Here is a 20,035-nt window from a genome sequence, read left to right on the forward strand (position 1 = left end):
AAAACAGTTCTGGATGAACCATCAGGAGGTATCGGCTGGTTGTTGCTCTTCCTTCTGGCAGGAGGCGGAAGTGTGTAGCTCTGCAGCTTACGGCCTCCATTAAAACTCTTAAAACAGCCGCAGAAGAAGAAGATAAACCGGAAGCAGAAGGTTTGAAACAGCGCGCGGCCTGACAGAGAAGATGGCGGCTCTGGAGCGGAGCTACTTGGAGATCTGCGGCTTCGAGAGAGACGGAGGCCGGAGGGGTCGAGAGGTGGCCGTGGACCTGGGTAAGACCCCGGTAGACCCCTGTAGGCCCCCGCAGACCATAACCCCAGTATCTGCTCCGTCTGTCTGGTTCTCTGTACCGGGCTAACACCAGCTAACTCAGGCTAACGGTTAGCAGCGCGCACACGCGGCGGTAACTTCAGCCGGCGGTGTCGGTCCGTGCGCGGCCTCATGGACGGAGTTAAAACACCTCAGACCTGAACCGGGTTAAAGACTCCCGGGCGGTCAGCTAAGGGAGTGTCCTCTCACTGTTTAGCATCAGTTAGCAGGTGAGTTAGCTTCCCACCTGTCAGACAGACCAATGTGGACTAACGTGACGCAGGAACACGTCACTGTTTACCTTATTAATTAACTGAAGTGAACTCAGACCAAGCTGTGTAAAAATCCTCTAAGGGAGAAAACTTCACTAATAACAGAAAGATGAGAACAAGAGCAGCCGAACTAAAGCTGGTTGAATGACCAATAAGAGCTGAGAGTTCAGTCTGATGTCACCAGGTCACGTGATCACTGATTACTAAACCTGAGTGATGTCTGACAAACGTCTCTTTGCTATTTAGTCCTTGGGCCCGGACCCAAAATTTCAGATATCGGTACCACCCGAGGTGACCAATTCTTTTTGGTATTTTTAACTAGTTATATGTCTCTAGTTTGCATTTTGATATGACACCCCTTGCAGACTCACAGCTTAATATATGTTATCACTTGCTTAATGGACATGACCCACAATGAAAGGTGAGGGGTCTGAGCCAAAAGTCATGACAACATGACAGGATGGAATTCCATAGGATTTTTCCTCATTATGAAAAAATAAGAAATGCCACATGCTAAACATCATCATCTGTATAATCACTTTACAGCACAGAACAATATTATAACAAACTTGAGACTGAGAAAGATTTCATTGCTATGGTAACAAGATTTACTGTAAGCAGGACGGAACAATAGAATAGTGAAAATTTGACAAACAGATTCAAAGTTAAATTCTATTGAAGTTAAAAAAACAAAGATGAACCATATCTTGTGATTTTTGGTCAGTGTGATACAGCAGACTATAACTTCCAGTTAAACATTCAAAATACCTTTTTAAATAGTCGAAACAGCCAAAATTGTGATGAAAAGTTCAAAATTTAACCCAATTATTACAGACTGCTACCAGAACTGATCATATGCCAAAAACACTGTTGCAAAGACTATTTCCATTATTAAGCTGAATTTTCAAATGCTTTTGCAGTTTTTATTATAATTACATTTTTAATCAATTCCGTCCCGTTGTGCTGTCTGAACACTTATTCCAAAGTCAAAGGTAATTTTCCAAGAACAGTACATGGTCTTAATGAGACAAAAACATAAGATACAGATAGGAGTCATTTCTTCCATGTACCAGTATCATATAAAATAAAGATCATTCAAGTTCATTCAAAGTTAATCCTAGAAAAGGAAAGGATATTACCATAGTTAACTGATCTAATCAAGCTTAATTAACCTTAATTAGAACCGTAAAAGACAACATAACTAGATATCTCAGCAGTTTCTTCAAAGGACCTGAAAACAAATGTACACCTACCCACCAATAACTCTTTGTATAGGAAAAAATAAATGAATGCGAATACACAATTATTATCAAATAAGCACGGAAAGATGCATGCATTTGGGTCTGACATTTAATTATTATAATATATTATATACATAATATATTTCTCACAGTTTCATTTGATTATTGACTTATTTTAGATGTGATCTTTGCATATTGTGAGATTTAACCCTCTGAAACCCAAGCATTGATGATATTGATGTAATTTTTTTCCTTTTTAATCAGTTTTTAGCTCACCTCTAATCAAGAAAACAATGAGACTTTTTCATTTTGGGGATTTTTCAGGATTTTGTGAAAACGTTGCAAAATTGTAGCAGTTGCTCTTAGTGTATGCAAATAATAATAATAATAATAATAATAAATGTTATTTATAAAGCGCTTTTCCAATAACTCAAAGACACTGTACATAAAATACAATAAGATAAAACAAAACAGTTAATTAAAAAAAATTACAAATATTACCAGTTTATTTTTAACAACGTCCACAGATGATTAGGCATTGATGATTCAATAGTATCAAAATATGTATCTTAAAATGAATTGTATTGATAGGAAATAGTTGAATATGGCACAATAAAATGCAAATTAATTTAACAAGTCAAAACTCTTAATAGCCATCCATGTTAGAATGCACCTCCACACAATAAAAAACTGCAAGAAAACGATGTTATTACAACTTTCATTTTTTTGAACTTGCAAAAGTGGGATTGTATTATATCAGTCCTCTACAATTAGTTCATATTTACATTTTGGACTTTGCTTGAACATCATAATGATTTCTGGTGTCTGAGGACTCTCAATTGGTGGATGGCATTCTCCTTAGTGTCTCCTTATATGTGAAACTGTTTGTGCTTCACAGATCAAAAAACTGCTTCCTTCAAATCATATTATAACAAATCATACTGCAGTTGATGTATGTACCTGTTAATATACTGTTAATCCTATACAAAATTAATCGAGTTAACCTTTAACCTTAAACTCATAACCGATATATATATATATGTATATATATATATATATATATATATATATATATATATATATATAATATATATATATATATATATATATATATATATTATACACACAGCATAGAGACTGTATATTTATTATATAGATGGTACAGTTGATAAATATACTCATGACCCAGTGATGGGGCCTTCTGTGTGAATAAGTAGCACCCAGTAAAGCCCAGTGTTGCATTTTTGCGTCATTGAAAGAAATCGCTAAAAATCACTTGTACAGTTAAAGACAAAATTATTAGGCCAGCTATGAAATTTAAGGTTTGGTTGGTTTTTTTGTGCTGTTTAACAGGTCAAGGAGTTTTTAACACAGCTTTTCCAAACATCCTAGTTTTACCTTGGATGCTCACATTATTTTACTTTGCTCACAGAAACATTTAACACTATTTAACAAAAACAAAAACTACCAGGATCTAAATTATTAGCCCTTGATGCTAATAGTCAGTTATGTTTCCTTTTTGCTGGATAACAGCCTGCAGTTGTTTATTGTAGTTTGTAACGAGTCTCTGACATCTCCTGAGGAATCCCAGCCCATTCTTCTTTGACAAGTCTCTCAAGCTCCTCCAGATCTGATGGTCTTCTGGCATGGACCGTGGTCTTCAGTTGACCCCACAGATTTTAATGGGATTCTAGTCAGGGCTTTGTGCAGGTCAGTCATTAACTTTGGTCTTCTGGAGGTAGGTCTTCACCAGGAGCGATGTATGCTTTGGGTCGTTGTCATGTTGGAAGACAAAGCGACAACCCAGACCCAGTTTAGCTGCTGACTACTTGAAGTTTTCTTCCAAAATCTTCATATATCTTTCTTTTTTTCATGATTTCTTCAGCCTTTACAGGATTCCCAGTTCCAGATACACTGAAGCATCTCCACAGCATGATACTGCCACCACCGCATTTAACTGTGGGGACGGTGCTCTTTGGGTTCTACGCCTCTTCTTCTTTTCTCCAAACATAAGCAGGGTCTCTAGTTTGGTCTCATCTGACCAAGGACACACTTCCAGGCTTCATAATCTTTCTCCAGGTTGTCCTCAGCAGACTTCAGTCTGGCTTGAAGGTGTCTCTTCTGTAGAAGTGGAGGGTTAGGGTTCAGTCCATTTCTGCGTCTTCTTCGATCCTGACTTGGTTAAGTAATTAATGTTCTGTTGGTTGTTCTGGCATCTTTAGACACATCTCTCACGTTTTCTTTCCAGAGTCTTTGAAATCTTTGCCTTCCTCACTCTGCCAGACTTGTTCTGTACTGTGTTCCTCTCCTTGAATTTCTTGATGAGACTTCTCATTCCACTTCTTGACACCTGGAAACGCTGTGATAACTTTGTAGACCCTTCTCCTGCTTTGTAAGCATCAACAATTATTTTTCTCTTTTTGTTTTTGTCATGAAGCTTTCACAAGTGACAGCTCAAATCCTTCAGGAAGTTTTTATACTGTGCGTAAAGTGCAGGACAACCCTCAGTTTTAACTTGATTGATTGATTGATTGATTGAGTGATTGATTAAAAGCTGTGAGCATTAAAAAGTTAAAGCACATGATTGCACAACAGTGGTTTGTGTTTTGGCTCAATAAAAAGGTCAGTTCTTAAGAGGGCTAATAATTTTGACCCTGGTAGTTTTTGGTTTTTGCTGAATAATTTAGTTTAGTTTTTTTAAGCAAAGTAAAATGATGCAAGCATCTAAAATACAACTAGGATGTTTGGAAAAGCTGTGTTAAAAATTCCTTGATCTGTTTCACAGCACTTGGGAATTTTTTGAAAAAAAATCTAAAATTTCATAGGGGAGCTAATAATTTTGTCTTCAACTGTATTATACTTGTCTTCAACTGTATTATACTTTTAAAAAATAATTTGAGTTGTCTATCACGAAACATCTTTAAGGATGAAGAAAAAAAAATACTACAGGTCAAATACTTACTTGAAAAATTATTGAAATTGTTCCAGAAGACAGAGCTCTGGGGTCAATGGAAGACATGTTCTTTACAGTATCAATATTTTCCTGCCAAAAATATTTATTTGTTTTGCAGTTCAGTGTGTTGGGGGCTGGGAAATGTAGTGTTTGTCTACATTCAGTCAGAAATAGGTACAGCTAGACAGCCTGAAAAAAATGTTGCAATTTTACAACTGTGGGCCTGAGAGAGTTAAATGGATTGCAATACAGCGGTTATGGTGAATGTGACAGTTTCACAAATAAGTGATAAAGCTGCCAGTGTGGAAAGACTATCACATCCTAATGTACTTATATTAACCCAATGTACATTTTAGTAACGCTTAGGTTTGATCACCTGAGGTGGTACCAATATCTGGTCTGGCCCATGGACTAATTGGTAACCTGCTGTTGGTTAGGGTTGTCCAAACCTGTCGGTGTCCCATTGTTTACTTCAGATCAATACCTGGACCTGATCAGGATTTAAGGGTCAATCCAGGACCTCCAGGGTTTGGTACCTGCTGAAACACACCTGTGTGACCTGTCTGCAGGTGTGAGTCCTCTACCTGGTGGGCTAAAGTTTGCAGACAGCGCTGGAGCATTTCATTATGAGGAGAGCGGGAAGCTGCTGTCGGTCACCAGCAACAGGTTCATCCACTGGTGAGTAAAACAAGCGTCCACACACCTGCTGGAAACACCTGAACGACTCGTGGTGACTCTGTGATCCGTATTGACTCGTGGGGACTCTGACTCGTGGTGACACTGTGACTCGTGACCCTGTGACTTGTTGACTCGTGGTGAATTTGTGACTTGGTGCAGGTCCACGTCGGGGGACTCGGTCCAGCTGGTGGAACAGTCTCTGGACACCAACCTGCTCAACAACTGGGTCAGGCTGAGGTTCAACCACTGCAGCGTTCTACCAGGAGGAGTCTCCATCCAGGAGACGCTCAACAACGTGGTCATCCTCATCTGCACCAATCAGAGCGTCCACAGGCTGCTGCTGCCGCATCCAACACGCATGTACCGCAGCGTGAGTATCATCGATTGTTTTTTACTGCCAGTGGTTCAGTGAAGCATTTCTTCATCTCTGAAAGACCAAACAGAACTCAAACTTCTAAACTTTCCTCATCTGTTGCTGGATTTATTGAAGTTAAACTCTGCAGTTTTTCTGCTGTATTGCAACCATCCTCCTGCAGGCGATTCTAACATGCGCTGGCTTGCAGGAGCTGGTCACAGAGCTGCACATGCAGTCCATCTTTACCGACGTGGGGAAGCTGAGCCTGCAGGACTCTGCCCACAGCGCTGTCATCCCCAGCCAGGTGGGCCAGGCAGGTAGTCCTCACAGCTGCAGCTCCTGGATCAGCCACCAGGGGGAGGCTCACTACGCCCTGGCCTCACCTGCAGGGGGCATCATGGTGGTGACGCTGCTGCCGCACGACACGCCAGGTAAACACACGACATGCCGAGCAGACATACAACACGCCAGGTAAACACACAACATGCCAGGTAGACACATGACACGCCCAGTAGACATACGACACGCCAGGTAAACACACGACACGCCAGGTAAACACCTGAAGGCTGTTTATTGGCTCTAAGCTGCATCACAATACTAGAACATCTGTTAGAACGTGTTCCCCTCTTGAACGTGTTCCAGTTCTAGAACATGTTCCAGCTCTAGAACATGTTCCAGCTGTAGAACGTGTCCCTCTGTGTCCCGTCTCCAGGCAGTGTTTCTGTGGTGGAGCTGAAGCAGAGCTCCATGATGAGCCGGTTGTCCGGCTGGATGCCCTCAGCGATCCGAGGAGACCAGAGTCCAGCAGACCTGGTCCTCAGTCTGGCTGTCAGAGAACTGGAGGAAGACTCCTTCATCTTCGCCCTCTGTCAGGATCACAGGCTGCGGATGTGGTCGCTCAGGGTGGGACTCTTACCTGTTCCTATCTGTGTCTACCTGTTCCTACCTGTTCCTGTACCTACCTACACCTACCTGTTCCTACCTGTGCAGGGCTGGAGGCTGAAGTGTTATCTGTGTTTAGGAGCAGGCATGTCTGCTGGAGGCCGACATGTTGGAGTACCTGCCGTCCTGTAAAGGTGTTCGCCGTCTGTCAGGACAGGGTCACCGCCTCCGACTGGCCTTCTCCTCCACCACTGGCCTCTGCCTGGGAGTTTACCTGGCCGTCCCTCAGAGAGGACAGTTCACCGTCCTGCAGCTGGTCGCCACCGACAACAACCGCTACAGCCTGGAGCACATCTCCTCCCTGCTGAGCACACAGGTAACCACACCTGTATGGATAAACTACACCTGTACAGGTAACCACAGCTTCAGCTCAGACTATTGATTACTGACTAACTAGTGTGTATTGATGCTGAACAGGAGACTCTGGTGGACTTCACTCTGACCTCCTCAGACGTCTGGGCTCTCTGGGTGGACGAATCCAACATCACCGTGGTCAAATACATCAACTTTGAACAGTGAGGACAAGTTTGACCAGTTTATCCCCTGGATCGCAGCAGGAAACCAGTAAACCCCGTAGAAACCAGTAAACTCCGTAGAAACCAGTAAACCCCATAGAAACCAGTAAACCCCGTAGAAACCAGTAAACTCCGTAGAAACCAGTAAACCCCCGTAGAAACCAGTAAACCCCGTAGAAACCAGTAAACTCCGTAGAAACCAGAACTTGAATCTGAATCCACACATTTTTCTCTGGTAAACCTGATGCTGGTTCTGATCTGGTCATTCTGTAACATTGTGGAATGTTGTGTAACTTTGTGGAACATTGAGTAATGCTTTTGGAACATTGTGTAACTTCGTGGAACGCTGTCGAACTTTGTGGAACGTTGTGGAACTTTGTGGAATGTTGTGGAATGTGGAACGTTGTGCAACTTTGTGTGATGTTGTGGAACGTTGTGTAACTGTGTGTTCTGCAGCAACACAGCAGGTCAGTGGAACCAGGTGTTTGTTCAGCCTCCACCTGAAGAAGAAGTCCAGATTGGAGTGGACCTGGACCCGCGGGTAGGACCAGGAACTAGTTGTCGTATCTGAAGAACCATCCTGATGAGGTTCTGATCCGGTTGTGTTGTTTCTGAACAGGAGACGTACCTGGAGGTTCTGTTCTCTCCACTGAGGTTCACAGCTTCAGCCATAGTTAAAGCCCTACAGGTGACCGTCTGCCTGCTGCTCCGCCAGTCTGAGGGGGTTCTGGTTCTGGTTCTGATTCGGTGTTCTTTTTCAGATCTATCGCAGAGGCTCAGAGCGGATCTCAGATGTTTCCTGGGAGGGTCTGAAGAAGGAGGTGACCCAGGCCGTGGAGACAGAGGTCCGCTTAGCATCAGGAATGATTTAAATGTGATCTGGGTCAGAACCTTCTCCTGAAGTTCTGTTTCCTCCTGCAGCTCCAGAGCAGCGTCACAGAGTTCGAGTTCTCTCAGGAGGAGTACCGTCAGCTGCAGGTGGAGTTCTGGTCCCGGTTCTACTCCTGCTGCCTGCAGTACCAGGAGGCCCAGTCGACTCCTCTGGGCCTGACCGTCAGTCAGCACACCGGCATGGCCTGTCTGCTCCGGAAGGTAGAACCAGACATAGAACCCTAACCGGACCTAGAACCCTAACCCTGTCGGTTCTGGAACCTAAACCAGATCTGTATGTGAACATGTATATGAACTGTACAATTTCAATTATTTTAACCCATTCTCCAGGATCTTTTTATCTACAGATCTATGCTCTCTTTATTGAGACCCCGGGAAAAGCAGAGGAAATTACCAGATCAGTATCCTGCTGCTCTTCCTGTATAGTGGCCCAGTTTACCTCATATGGATGATTTTAATGGGTTAGACACGCAATCTTTGGCTTTTTTTAAACGGAATTTTAAGATTTTTAAATCCAGCAGTCCCCCTGAGCCCGTGCCCCTCACAGTGCCCTTATCGGAGCACTGCGCGTTTACCTAAACCTAACCAGACCTAGAACCCTAACCCTGTCTGCTCTGGAAGGTAGAACCAGACATAGAACCCTAACCAGACCGAGAACCCCAACCCTGTCTGCCCCAGAAGGTAAACCAGACCTAGAACCCTAACCCTGTCCACTCTGGAACGCAAACCAGATCTAGAACCCTAACCCTAATTGCTCTGGAACCTAAACCAGACCTAGAACCCTAACCCTGTCTGCTCTGGAACCTAAACCACATCTAGAACCCTAACCCTGCTGTTATTCTAAACAAGTCAGTCTGGTTTCATCAGACTTTTTCCATCATTTCTGATCCTCAGAACTTCATCAGCCCAGCAGATAGAACCATGACATTTAGGAGGATAAACTGAGCCCAGATCAGTTTAAATCCATCCAGAAGTCTCAGTCTGAAGAATAAATCTGGTTTCTGTTCATGTTCTGTAGAACCAGCATCAGTATTATGGGATGTGTCTTAGTGAAGCAGGTCTTTGTTCCGTCCAGCTGTATAGAACTTTTGACTGTGTTTCAGGGTTTTGTTTCGTTCCTGCTGCCCTGCTTTGCCGTGGATCACCTGTACCTGTCCTACGAGCAGTACCTGTTCTCAGAGGAGGAGACACCTGTGGCTGAAGGTAACAAGCACTGCTTTTAGTCAGCTCCTGGTCCAAACAACACAAACGCTGTTGTGTGTATGTTTACCTGTGTTTATTTACCTACATATATATTTACCTGTGTATATGTTTACCTGTGTATGTTTACCTGTGTTTATTTCCCTGTATATGTTTACCTGTGTATCTGTTTACCTGTGTATGTTTACCTGTGTGTCAGACCCAGAGGTGAGCCGTGACGTCCTGCAGCTGGTCCAGTGTCTGCGGCTGGTCAGTGACGCTGTTTCTCCAGAGATGGCCTATGAGATGGAGAAAGCTCTGGATTACATGCAGTCACCTGAGAGAGCTGCCGAGCTGGTCCTGGAGAACATGCTGTGCAATGACAGGTCAGTCACCTGTAACACACCTGTATCACACCTGTCACACATCTGGCACACACCTGTGTCACACCTGGGACACATCCTGTGTCACACCTGGCACACACCTGTGGCACATACCTGTGTCACACACCTGGAACACACCTGTGTCACACCTGGGACACATCCTGTGTCACACCTGGCACACACCTGTAACACACCTGTGTCACACCTGGCACACACCTGGCACACACCTGTGGCACACACCTGTGTCACACCTGTATCACACCTGTATCACACACCTGTATCACAGCTGGCACACACCTGTATGACACCTGTGTCACACCTGTCAGACACCTGTCACACCTGTACCACACCATGAACACACCTGTATCACACCTGGCACACAACTGTAACACCCAAGAATATGAATATATAATAACAGCGAACCCTAGAACGTGAATATATAATAACAGCTATCCCCAGAATATGAATATATAATGTCTAATAAGGATGTCTAAGGTCAGAACATCATAACGTGACGTACGTTGGTGTTTCTGCAACAGTAATGTTCATAACGTGATGTACGTTGGTGTTTCTGCAGTGATAATGTTCATAACGTGATTTACGTTGGTGTTTCTGCAGCGATAACGTGATTGTCGACATCCAGAACAAACTGCAGGACATCCGGAACCCAACGGCAGCCATGATGGTTCTGCTGAGGGAGATGGACCTGGAGACGGACTCTGAGCTGGGCTCGAACAGCGCTGTGGCTGCAGGTAGGTGAAGTCAGAAGGTGGAGGTCATCTGGAGAAGCTGCAGGTTCCTGACAGGTTCCTTGTGTGCAGGTCAGGGCCTGAACACCAGGATCAGTCTCTCGCAGCTGTACGGCAGCAGCTCTGCAGTGTCTCTGGTCTGTCAGGCCATCTGCCACGTCGCCATGACCAGAGCTCTTTTCTGCAGAGACCTGCTCATCCTGCAGAAGCTCTACCTGCGCTTTGGAGACAACGTACTTACAACACACCTGGACACTGATTTAAATACCTGAGCACTGATTTAAACACCTGAACAGTGATTTAAACACCTGGATGCTGATTTAAACACCTGAACACTGATTTAAACACCTTTCTTCCCAACCCTTATACAGAATTATTCTGTCATGTCATATATAGTAATTGTTTTATTATATATAGTAATTATTCTGTTATAATAATATATAGTAATTGTTGTATTATATGTATTAATTATTCTGTCATATATAATAATGTTCTATCATGTCATATATAACAGCAGCTGTTGTTCCAGGTGTTTCTGGGAGGTGGCGCTCAGCTGCTGCAGCTCCAGCAGGACTTGATTCCTCGCAGCTCTCACCTGCTGTCGTCGTATCACTTGTTGAAACACATCAGTCAGAACCTGGCCTCCTCCGTTCCCATGGACACCATGTGAGTAGAAACACTGAGGTCGTGAAGGTTCCTCATTGGTTCTTCTGTAGAGTCCGCGAGGAACCTGAAGGCGTCCACAGTAAACCTGTTCTGTTTTAGAGACGCCAACCTGCAGCACCTCACCGTGTTGGAGCTGTCCGACTGTCCAGCCGTGTCCAGCAGCAGATCAGGTTATTATCATTATCATCATTATTATTATCATTAATATTCATATTATTGTTAATATTATTAATGCTTATTAATATGATTATTAATTATGAATGTGATTATTAATGTGATTATTAGAGCTTCATGCTTGGAATCATGCTAACAACAAACTTCTGTGAACGCTTCAGCAGTGAGACGGAACCCCAGTTTATCCTGTGTTCTGTTAAATGAGAACCAGAACTACGTTAAACTGCTTCCTTTAGTTTAATAAACTACTGACCGATTACCAGCCTCACTTCATCTACTGACCAGCCCAGAATTCATCCTGGAGTGGTCTGGTTCTGACTGGTTCTGGTCTGGCTCTGACTGGTTCTGCTGGTTCTGTTCTGCAGCTCTGAGTCCTCAGACGGTGGTAGAGCTGTTCTACCAGACGGTGGGTCGGAGGATCATCATCTCCCAGATCTACTCCCAGCAGCAGACCTGCTCAGTTCTGCTGTGGAACCACATGATCTCCAATGTGGTCCAGCTGCTGGCCCAGTTGCTGTATCCTTGGTTCTGTTTCGACCGGTTCTGTTCACCTGATGAACCTCCTGGGTTTGTCGTCAGGGTTGGTTCAATCATCTCCATCCCTCTGTCCAGCACCAGGGGGTGCCATCTGAACACATAGTGGTTCCACTAGCAGAACTAACTGGGTCAGAACACAAACAGAGCTATTTAGAGTAGCCTGATGTTACTGTCAGTAGAACCAGAACCAGCTGGGTTCTGGTCCAGATATTCTGTGTCCTTCAGTGTTGTTGAGTTTTAACTGGTGTCTCCCAGTTGGCCCAGTAACCCTGGATTCCTGTTTCCTGAGTGTCTGATGGCCAACTGCCAGTTCACCCAGCTGCAGGTGGGTTTATCATGTAGTACATCTGAGTATTATTATATATGAATATTATTATTAGGTCTGAATATTATTATATATGAATATTATATCTACATATATAAATATGAATGTATTTGAATATTATACACATATTTTATATCTGAATTTTATTACATCAGTATTCCTCTATATTTAAACTTTAAAGCGTGTTAAGAATTTCATACCTGGAGGTTTCAGTGTTCTCTCAGGAGTGTCTCACCTGGAGGTTTCAGGGTTTTCTCAGGTGTGTCTCACCTGTCACTGTCTGTGCTGCAGGAGTATGTACGTCTGATTGGTCCGTGGTGTCAGGTGAACATCGGCTCCTGTCGCTTCATGCTGGGTCAGTGTTACCTGGCCAACGGGGAGGGCCAGAAGGTGAGTCTCACCTCTTTCTTTTCCATCAGACTTCTGGTCTCATTTGTCGTCACCCATCAGATCACCTGGTTGTTGCTAAGGGTTACGGTTAAAACCCACCCCTATCCCTAATCCTATTCCTAACCCCTATCTCTAACCCCTATCCCTAACCCTATCCCCTAACCCTATCCCCTAATCCTAAGCCTATCCCTAGCCCTCAAGGCTTCGTCTTGGGCCCAGCTTTGTTTTCTCCATACATAATCCATCCATACAGGCTGTTGGTTCCTCCTGGATCCACCTCTACACTGACAACACCATTATTTGCTCCACTCTGCTGCTTCTATCTTCAGCTCAGCCTGACTTCAATCCGGGAGTCTTTTCATGACCTTCACCTCAGTTCCAATAAAACCAAATGTCTGCTCTTCAACCAGACAACCAGTGTCTCCACCCCCCCCATAGATCACCTGAGCAGATGGCTCAGATCTGGAAGTCATCAGTTCCTACAACAACCTGGTCTCTGGATGGACTCTTCTCTCTCATTCCTCACATCAAAGTTCTCCAGGCTAAATCAGATCCAGACTGGGGTTCCACTACCCTAATAAGGCCTCTACTACATCCTCTCCTGTGAAGACGACCATCCTCCCCATGTTGGACCACGGTGATGTCATCTATAAAATGTCTCCTAAGTGTCCCTGAACAGGCTGGATGGTCTCCATCTCTCAGCCTTTCTCCACCCACCACTGTGATCTTTATAGACTACTCCTCTACCAGACCCTGTCAGAGAACCTCAGTACCTCTCTGACCTCCTCCACCCTCCATAACACTTACCACCTGATCTCCTAACTCTCTATCCTGAAGGTTCTTACTGTCTCTGGCTGGAGGTCCTTTTGATTGGAATTCCCTCTAAAAGTCTTTGGAACTGTCGATGTAGCAGAGAGGAGTGATGGATCAGAGGAGGATAAGATGATGTCATCAGCGTAGAGGTGGATCTGGGAGGCAGCAGCAGCCTCAGAAACATCGTTCATGGAGATCTCCTCCATCTCTTTAGATGTTCAGTCAGCAGATCCTACCTGGTAGAATAAAGAACGTTCTGCTGTGTTTCAGACGGATCCTACCTGGTAGAATAAAGAACCATCTGCTGTGTTTCAGACGGATCCTACCTGGTAGAATAAAGAACCATCTGCTGTGTTTCAGGCGGATCCTACCTGGTAGAATAAAGAACCATCTGCTGTGTTTCAAGCGGATCCTACCTGGTAGACTAAAGAACGTTCTGCTGTGTTTCAGGCTCTGCAGTGCTTCCAGGAAGCAGCGACGGAGGTAGAGAAGGAGGAGTTCCTGATGAAGCTGACGGGCAGTGAGGACGAAGAGTCCGCCTCCAGCCCCCGACTGCAGTACTACAACAAGGTACCAGAACCTCAGTAGAACCTTCTGGAACAATCAGATTTATTCTGTTATTACCAGATGGTACCATTTAGATCCAGACTTCTTCTCAGTTGTAGAGCCATTCCATCTCCTCTGATTGGAGCAAACTGTTGATTCATGGAGATGTTCTAAATGAGCAGAACGAGGAGGTTCTGGTGAAAAAGAATATTTTAAACTATCTGGTCAATTCTGGAGGCTGACAGGTGAGACTGTCTTACCTGTCTACAGTCTTATCTGTCTACAGACTGCAGACAGGTCAGACTGCAGACAGGTGAGTCTGAGCAGGTAAACTGAGCTCCATGTGTCCAGGTGCTGCGGCTGCTGGAGGACGTGGGTCTACCTGAGCTGGTCATCCAGCTGTCCTCTCTGGCCGTCACCGAAGCGGTTAGCGACACCCACAGTCAGGTGAGACACCATCGACAGGTAAATCAGTGGAAACACCTGAGCTGAGGACTAACAGGTGTGTTCTGACAGGCGGCTCTGTGGACCAGGATCTTCAAACACCACCTGGACCTGGGACACAACAGCCAGGCCTACGAAGCCCTGACCCAGAACCCTGACAGCAGCATGTAGGTGTTATTATGGGATATTTTAATAACTAAAACCCAGACAGCAGCATGTAGGTGTTATTATGGGATGTAGAACCCAGACAGCAGCATGTAGGTGGTTATTATGGGATGTGGTGAATCAGAATTAAACGTTCAGGTCATTTATTTGGACCCAGACTGAGTTCTGATGTTGGTCTGTTCTTCTGCTGGATCCGTTCTCTTGGTTCTCTCCACATTTCAGAGCTGCTGCTTTATTTCTGGAGACACTAAACCTTTAAAACAGGTTCTTTTAGTGTGAAAACAGGAAGTTCTCCAGATTCAGACAAAATATTTGACAGAACTTAGTTTTCTGTTCTAAATAACAAATAAACAGAACAGAATTAGACTGTAGTTCCTCTGGATCACCTGGTTTATCTATAAACTCAATTTAAATCTATTTATCTATAAACTGACTTTAAATCTACTTATCTATAAACTGACTTTAAATCTGTTATAAACTGACTTTAAATCTACTTATCTATAAACTGACTTTAAATCTGTTTCTCTATAAACTGACTTTAAATCTGTTTCTCTATAAACTGACTTTAAATCTGTTTCTCTATAAACTGACTTTAAATCTGTTTCTCTATAGACTGACTTCAAATCTACTAATCTATAAACTGACTTTAAATCTATTTATCAGTAAACTGACTTTAAATCTGTTTCTCTATAAACTGACTTTAAATGTGTTTATCTATAGACTGACTTTAAATCTACTTATCTATAAACTGACTTTAAATCTGTTTATCTGTAAACTGACTTTAAATCTATTTATCAGTAAACTGACTTTAAATGTTTATCTGTAAACTGACTTTAAATCTGTTTATCTATAAACTGACTTTAAATCTGTTTATCTCTAAACTGACTTTAAATGTGTTTATCTATAGATCGACTTTAAATCTACTTATCTATAAACTGACTTTAAATCTACTTATCTATAAACTGACTTTAAATCTATTTATCAGTAAACTGACTTTAAATCTGTTTATCTGTAAACTGACTTTAAATGTGTTTATCTATAAACTGACTTTAAATCTCTTTCTCTGCTGACAGGCAGCTGGATTGTCTCCGTCAGCTGGTCGTGGTTCTGTGTGAACGATCTCAGCTTCAGGATCTGGTCCAGTTCCCCTACGTCAACCTGCATGACGAGGTAACTCCTGATGACCTGACTGAACACCTGACTGACCATCTGATCACCTGACCACCTGACGATCACATGACCTGTAGATGTCGAACCTGCAGTGTGTGTGTTACACTGTGTGTGTGTTACACTGTGTGTGTGTGTGTGTGTGTGTGTGTGTGTGTGTGTGTGTGTGTGTGTGTGTGTGTGTGTGTGTGTGTGTGTGTGTGTGTTACTGTGTGTGTTACTGTGTGTTATTCTGTGTTACTGTGTGTGTTATTCTGTGTGTGTGTTCCAGGTGGTCAGCATCATAGAGTCTCGTGCCCGTGGTCTGGACCTTCTGACTCATAACTACTATGAGCTGCTTTATGCGTTCCACATCGTCAGACACAACTACAGGAAAGGTAGCAGCCACCATGTTTGTAGTCCAGTGTGTTTGTTGTCCAGTGTGTTTGCAGATAATGTCAGAGTGTGTGTGTGTGTGTGTGTGTGTGTGTGTGTGTGTGTGTGTGTGTGTGTGTGTGTGTGTGTGTGTGTGTGTGTGTGTGTGTGTGTGTGTGTGTGTGTGTGCGTGTGTGTGTGTGTGTGTGTGTGTGTGTGTGTGTGTGTGTGTGTGTGTACAGCGGGGACGGTAATGTTTGAGTTCGGGATGCGTCTGGGCCGAGAGGTCCGGACTCGTGTTGGACTCCAGAAACAGGTGAACTGTTACCTGGCTGCTCTCACCTGTCTGAGGCTCATCAGACCTGAGTACGCCTGGATCGTCCAGCCGGCCGCCGGAGCCACGGTAGTATTACACACACTAATACTACACATTAATACACACTATAACACACACACCAGAGTCAGTGAAATATGGTTGTGTTTTTCTGTATAATAACTATTAGGGCTGCGACTAATGACATATCGTCTGAGCATGATGCGTCGTGAAAAGCGGAAGTGAACGCACAATGCAACAGAAATCACCGCCTGAACAGAGCGCTGAACATATATGTGTATATAATATATACATATATATGCACGATACAGCGCAGATGTCTGTCTGTGTTCCGCTCAGGCGGTGATTTCTGTTGCATTGTGCGTTCACTTCCGCTTTTCATGACATATCGTGCTCAGACAATTCATCGTTAGTCACAGCCCTAATAAATATATATTGTTACTGTGTGTGTAGTATGAGCGTCCAGGTGCATCTCCAAAGAGGAACTCTGATGGAGAATTTTCATCTGAACCAGGTCAGTTTGGTTCATTTATAGAATAAAATATAGAATAATATTATTATAATGTTACTTATAACCAAACATAATATGAATTTATAGAATAAATAAAATCCTGCAGGAGGAGAGAACCTCGGAATAACCTGTCTGTCTGTCTGTCTGTCTATCTGTATCTGTCTGTCTGCAGTGAGGCGTCAGGTGGACATCCTAGAGCTAGATGATTTAGAGAAGCAGTACATTCTGTCTCGCTGCCGCCTGACATTGGTTCAACACCATCCCCCTTCAGCCGCCATCGCAGGTAACCTGTCTGTCTCTCAGTGACCTGTCTGTCTCTCTCTCTCAGTGACCTGTCTGTCTCTCAGTGACCTGTCTGTCTCTCTCAGTGATCTGTCTGTCTCTCAGTGACCTGTCTGTCTCTCTCTCTCTCAGTGATCTGTCTGTCTCTCAGTGGTCTGTCTGTCTCTCAGTGACCTGTCTGTCTCTCTCAGTGATCTGTCTGTCTTTCAGTGACCTGTCTCTCAGTGACCTGTCTGTCTCTCCAGGCAGCTCCTCAGCACCAGAACTCGTCTCTCTCCTCGTCCAGGTTGGACTCTTTGACTCGGCTCTGTCTCTGAGTCGAACCTTCAGCCTGAACCTGACGCCTGTTTTTGAGGGTCTCACCTTCAAGTAGGTCTCACCTCCACACATGTTGGTTTGTTTACCTGCTGTTTGTTTACCTGCTGTTTTTTTACCTTGATTGTTTACTTTGTGTGTTTGTTTATCTCGTTTGTTTGTTTCCCTCCAGGTGCGTCAAGCTGCAGTTTGGGGGGGAGGAGTCTCAGAACGAAGCCTGGAGCTGGTTGGCTGCTAATCAGCTGACTGTGGTCAACACTAAGGAGTCCAGGTGAGATCAGCCAATCATCAGTCTGATTGGTCCATCCTAGGTTGCCATGGTGACGGCCGGCCCAGCTGCTTGTTGACTATCGGTCATTATTGGTCCATTGACTTGTTTCTTCTTCTCTGGTGTCTTCCTCTGTCCTCAGTGCTACAGACGAGGCGTGGCGGCTGCTGGCCTCCTACCTGGACAGGTATCCGTCTGCTAACGGGCAGCATCATCGCTACGTCATCAACAAGCTACTGTCACACGGTGTCCCTCTGCCTGATTGGCTGGTCAAGTCCTACAAGGTGAGAGCTCAGCAGCCAATCAGGAGGAGGGGCGGAGCTACAGTTCTTTAGTAGGAACATTCAGATGAGTCACATGACCTGATTCATGTGATTGGTTTATTGATCTGCTGCATTTGATTGATCCGAGCAGTGTGGTGTTTGTTCCAGCGTGTGGACGCTCAGTCTCTGCTGTTTGTTGACTTATCTGCTGTTTGTTTACCTGTTGTTTACTCCAGGGTGTGGACGCTCAGTCTCTGCTGTTTGTTGACTTATCTGCTGTTTGTTTACCTGTTGTTTACTCCAGCGTGTGGACGCTCCGTCTCTGCTGAGGCTCCTCCTGAACTTCGACCTGCTGGATGCTGCTGCTGAGCTGGTGCTGGAGTACGTGGACGCTGTTCTGGGTCGAGGACATCAGTACTTTGGAATCGAGGTAAAAGTACTGCAGTACTTCTACTGAGGACTGAGAGGCGTTTAGGGAACATCTGGAAACTGCAGCATCTGAAGAAGGAGTTCTGGTTCAGTTTAGTCCAGTTCAGGTTCCAACTGCAGATTATTTCCAAGTTTGGAATGAGATCTAGATGTTGGTGTTTATAGAGGTCTAGATGTTCATGGAGGTCTAGGTGTTGGAGGCAGATGTTCAGAGTTCTAAGATGCTTCTTGTTTAATTTACCATCTGAGGTTTCACTGAATGTTTCAGATACAGGAAATAAACATCAACATTTAGTCTAAACATCTAAAAACTGGAACCTTGTCTGGTCCAACTTTAACTCATCAGATTCTACTGATGTTAGAGCCTCAATAGTTGGTGAAATGTGGTCCAAAGACTGGATTTTAGTAGAAACATGGATCCATCCATAGATAGACACTTACAGGAAATCTATGGAGACACTAGACCAGCCTGGGTTGGAGGTTTTGAACTTTCTTCCATCTTCAGGTCCAATAATTAAACTTTTATCCTCTGCTGGTTCCATCCCATCATTCTGATCTGGTTAAACTGTTCTGTCGGATCTCAACACGTTATGGATGTTGGTTTATTTATTTAGATATTGAAACTTTAAACGTCCTCATCGGTTGTTTTACGATGAAAATAAAATTCAGTCCAAATATTTCAGTGAACTCAGTTTTAGGTCCCAAATAATTAAACTGAACAGACTGAAGTGAAAGCAGCTGGTTGTGTTGTTGTGTTCCAGAAGCCTCTGTGTGCGACATCTCCTCCTGCCTGGCTGCCGTATACGTCCATCGATCAGCTGCTCCAGGCTCTGAATGAGACTCAGACTCACAGCAGCGTACGTTGGTTCACGTCTGTATTTTTGGTGGGGAGGGAGTGGAACCTGTGACTGATGCTGTGTGTGTCTGTGTGTGTGTGTGTGTGTGTACAGCTCTACCAACGCCTCCAGGAGAAGCTGAGTGAGTATCACTGTGTGGTGGAGCAGATGACCAGACGCCTGCTCAGAGCTGAAGCTGCTGCAAAGACTCATAGTGTTTTCTAATGTTTTCTACTGTAAATCCATTAAAGTGTTTCTTACTGAACTTCACCAGCGCTCTCAGTTCTTCTCATGGACTTCTTCAGCTGCTAGTTACACTCACTAAACTACAGGAGGAAGCAGCTTCCTCAGGTCCAAAATCTGATGTTTCAATCTGGAGAATATTTTCATCCTGACAGGAAACTAAAGCTGCTCCAGACTCACTGACAGTTCACTTTTTATATCAGAAATGATGGTCAATTTTTACCAGAATTCAAACATGTTTGAGTTCTAGTAAAAACTGACCCCAGATCAGTTTAAATCCATCCAAGTGAGGTCCAGAATGACCCAAAATGATCCATAATTCCAGAAAATGAGCCCAGAATAACATGAAATTTGTCCTGAATGACTCGAAAATGCTACCAGACACGAAAATGATCCAAAATGAGGAGAAAAGATCCAAGCTGACATAAAACTTGTTCAAAATGACCCAAACTGAGTGAAGATTTGCAGAACAACACAAAATTAGTCCATGATGCTTAAAACATGACAGA

General features: G+C 43.9%; 1 protein-coding gene across 1 annotated transcript; it reads left to right on the forward strand.

The window, feature by feature from the left end:
* The first annotated feature begins 119 nt into the window (after window positions 1–119).
* Window positions 120–19,553, forward strand: nup160 (nucleoporin 160). Its single transcript, XM_023284982.3, has 34 exons — window positions 120–269; window positions 5,342–5,450; window positions 5,610–5,820; window positions 6,014–6,236; window positions 6,518–6,708; window positions 6,827–7,063; window positions 7,165–7,262; window positions 7,719–7,803; window positions 7,882–7,950; window positions 8,024–8,107; window positions 8,184–8,354; window positions 9,257–9,356; window positions 9,553–9,718; window positions 10,334–10,467; window positions 10,537–10,697; window positions 10,994–11,130; window positions 11,230–11,300; window positions 11,670–11,820; window positions 12,097–12,166; window positions 12,458–12,556; window positions 13,820–13,939; window positions 14,267–14,362; window positions 14,432–14,526; window positions 15,598–15,694; window positions 15,963–16,068; window positions 16,288–16,448; window positions 16,833–16,893; window positions 17,063–17,173; window positions 17,418–17,541; window positions 17,660–17,758; window positions 17,898–18,039; window positions 18,323–18,448; window positions 19,209–19,304; window positions 19,398–19,553. Exons 1-34 carry the CDS (start codon window positions 182–184, stop codon window positions 19,506–19,508), a joined length of 4,200 nt encoding a protein of 1,399 aa, XP_023140750.1. The 5' UTR covers window positions 120–181; the 3' UTR covers window positions 19,509–19,553.
* Window positions 19,554–20,035: the final 482 nt, after the last annotated feature.

The sequence above is a fragment of the Amphiprion ocellaris genome, chromosome 3, assembly GCF_022539595.1.
Source record: "Amphiprion ocellaris isolate individual 3 ecotype Okinawa chromosome 3, ASM2253959v1, whole genome shotgun sequence".
NCBI classification, from domain to species: domain Eukaryota; kingdom Metazoa; phylum Chordata; class Actinopteri; family Pomacentridae; genus Amphiprion; species Amphiprion ocellaris.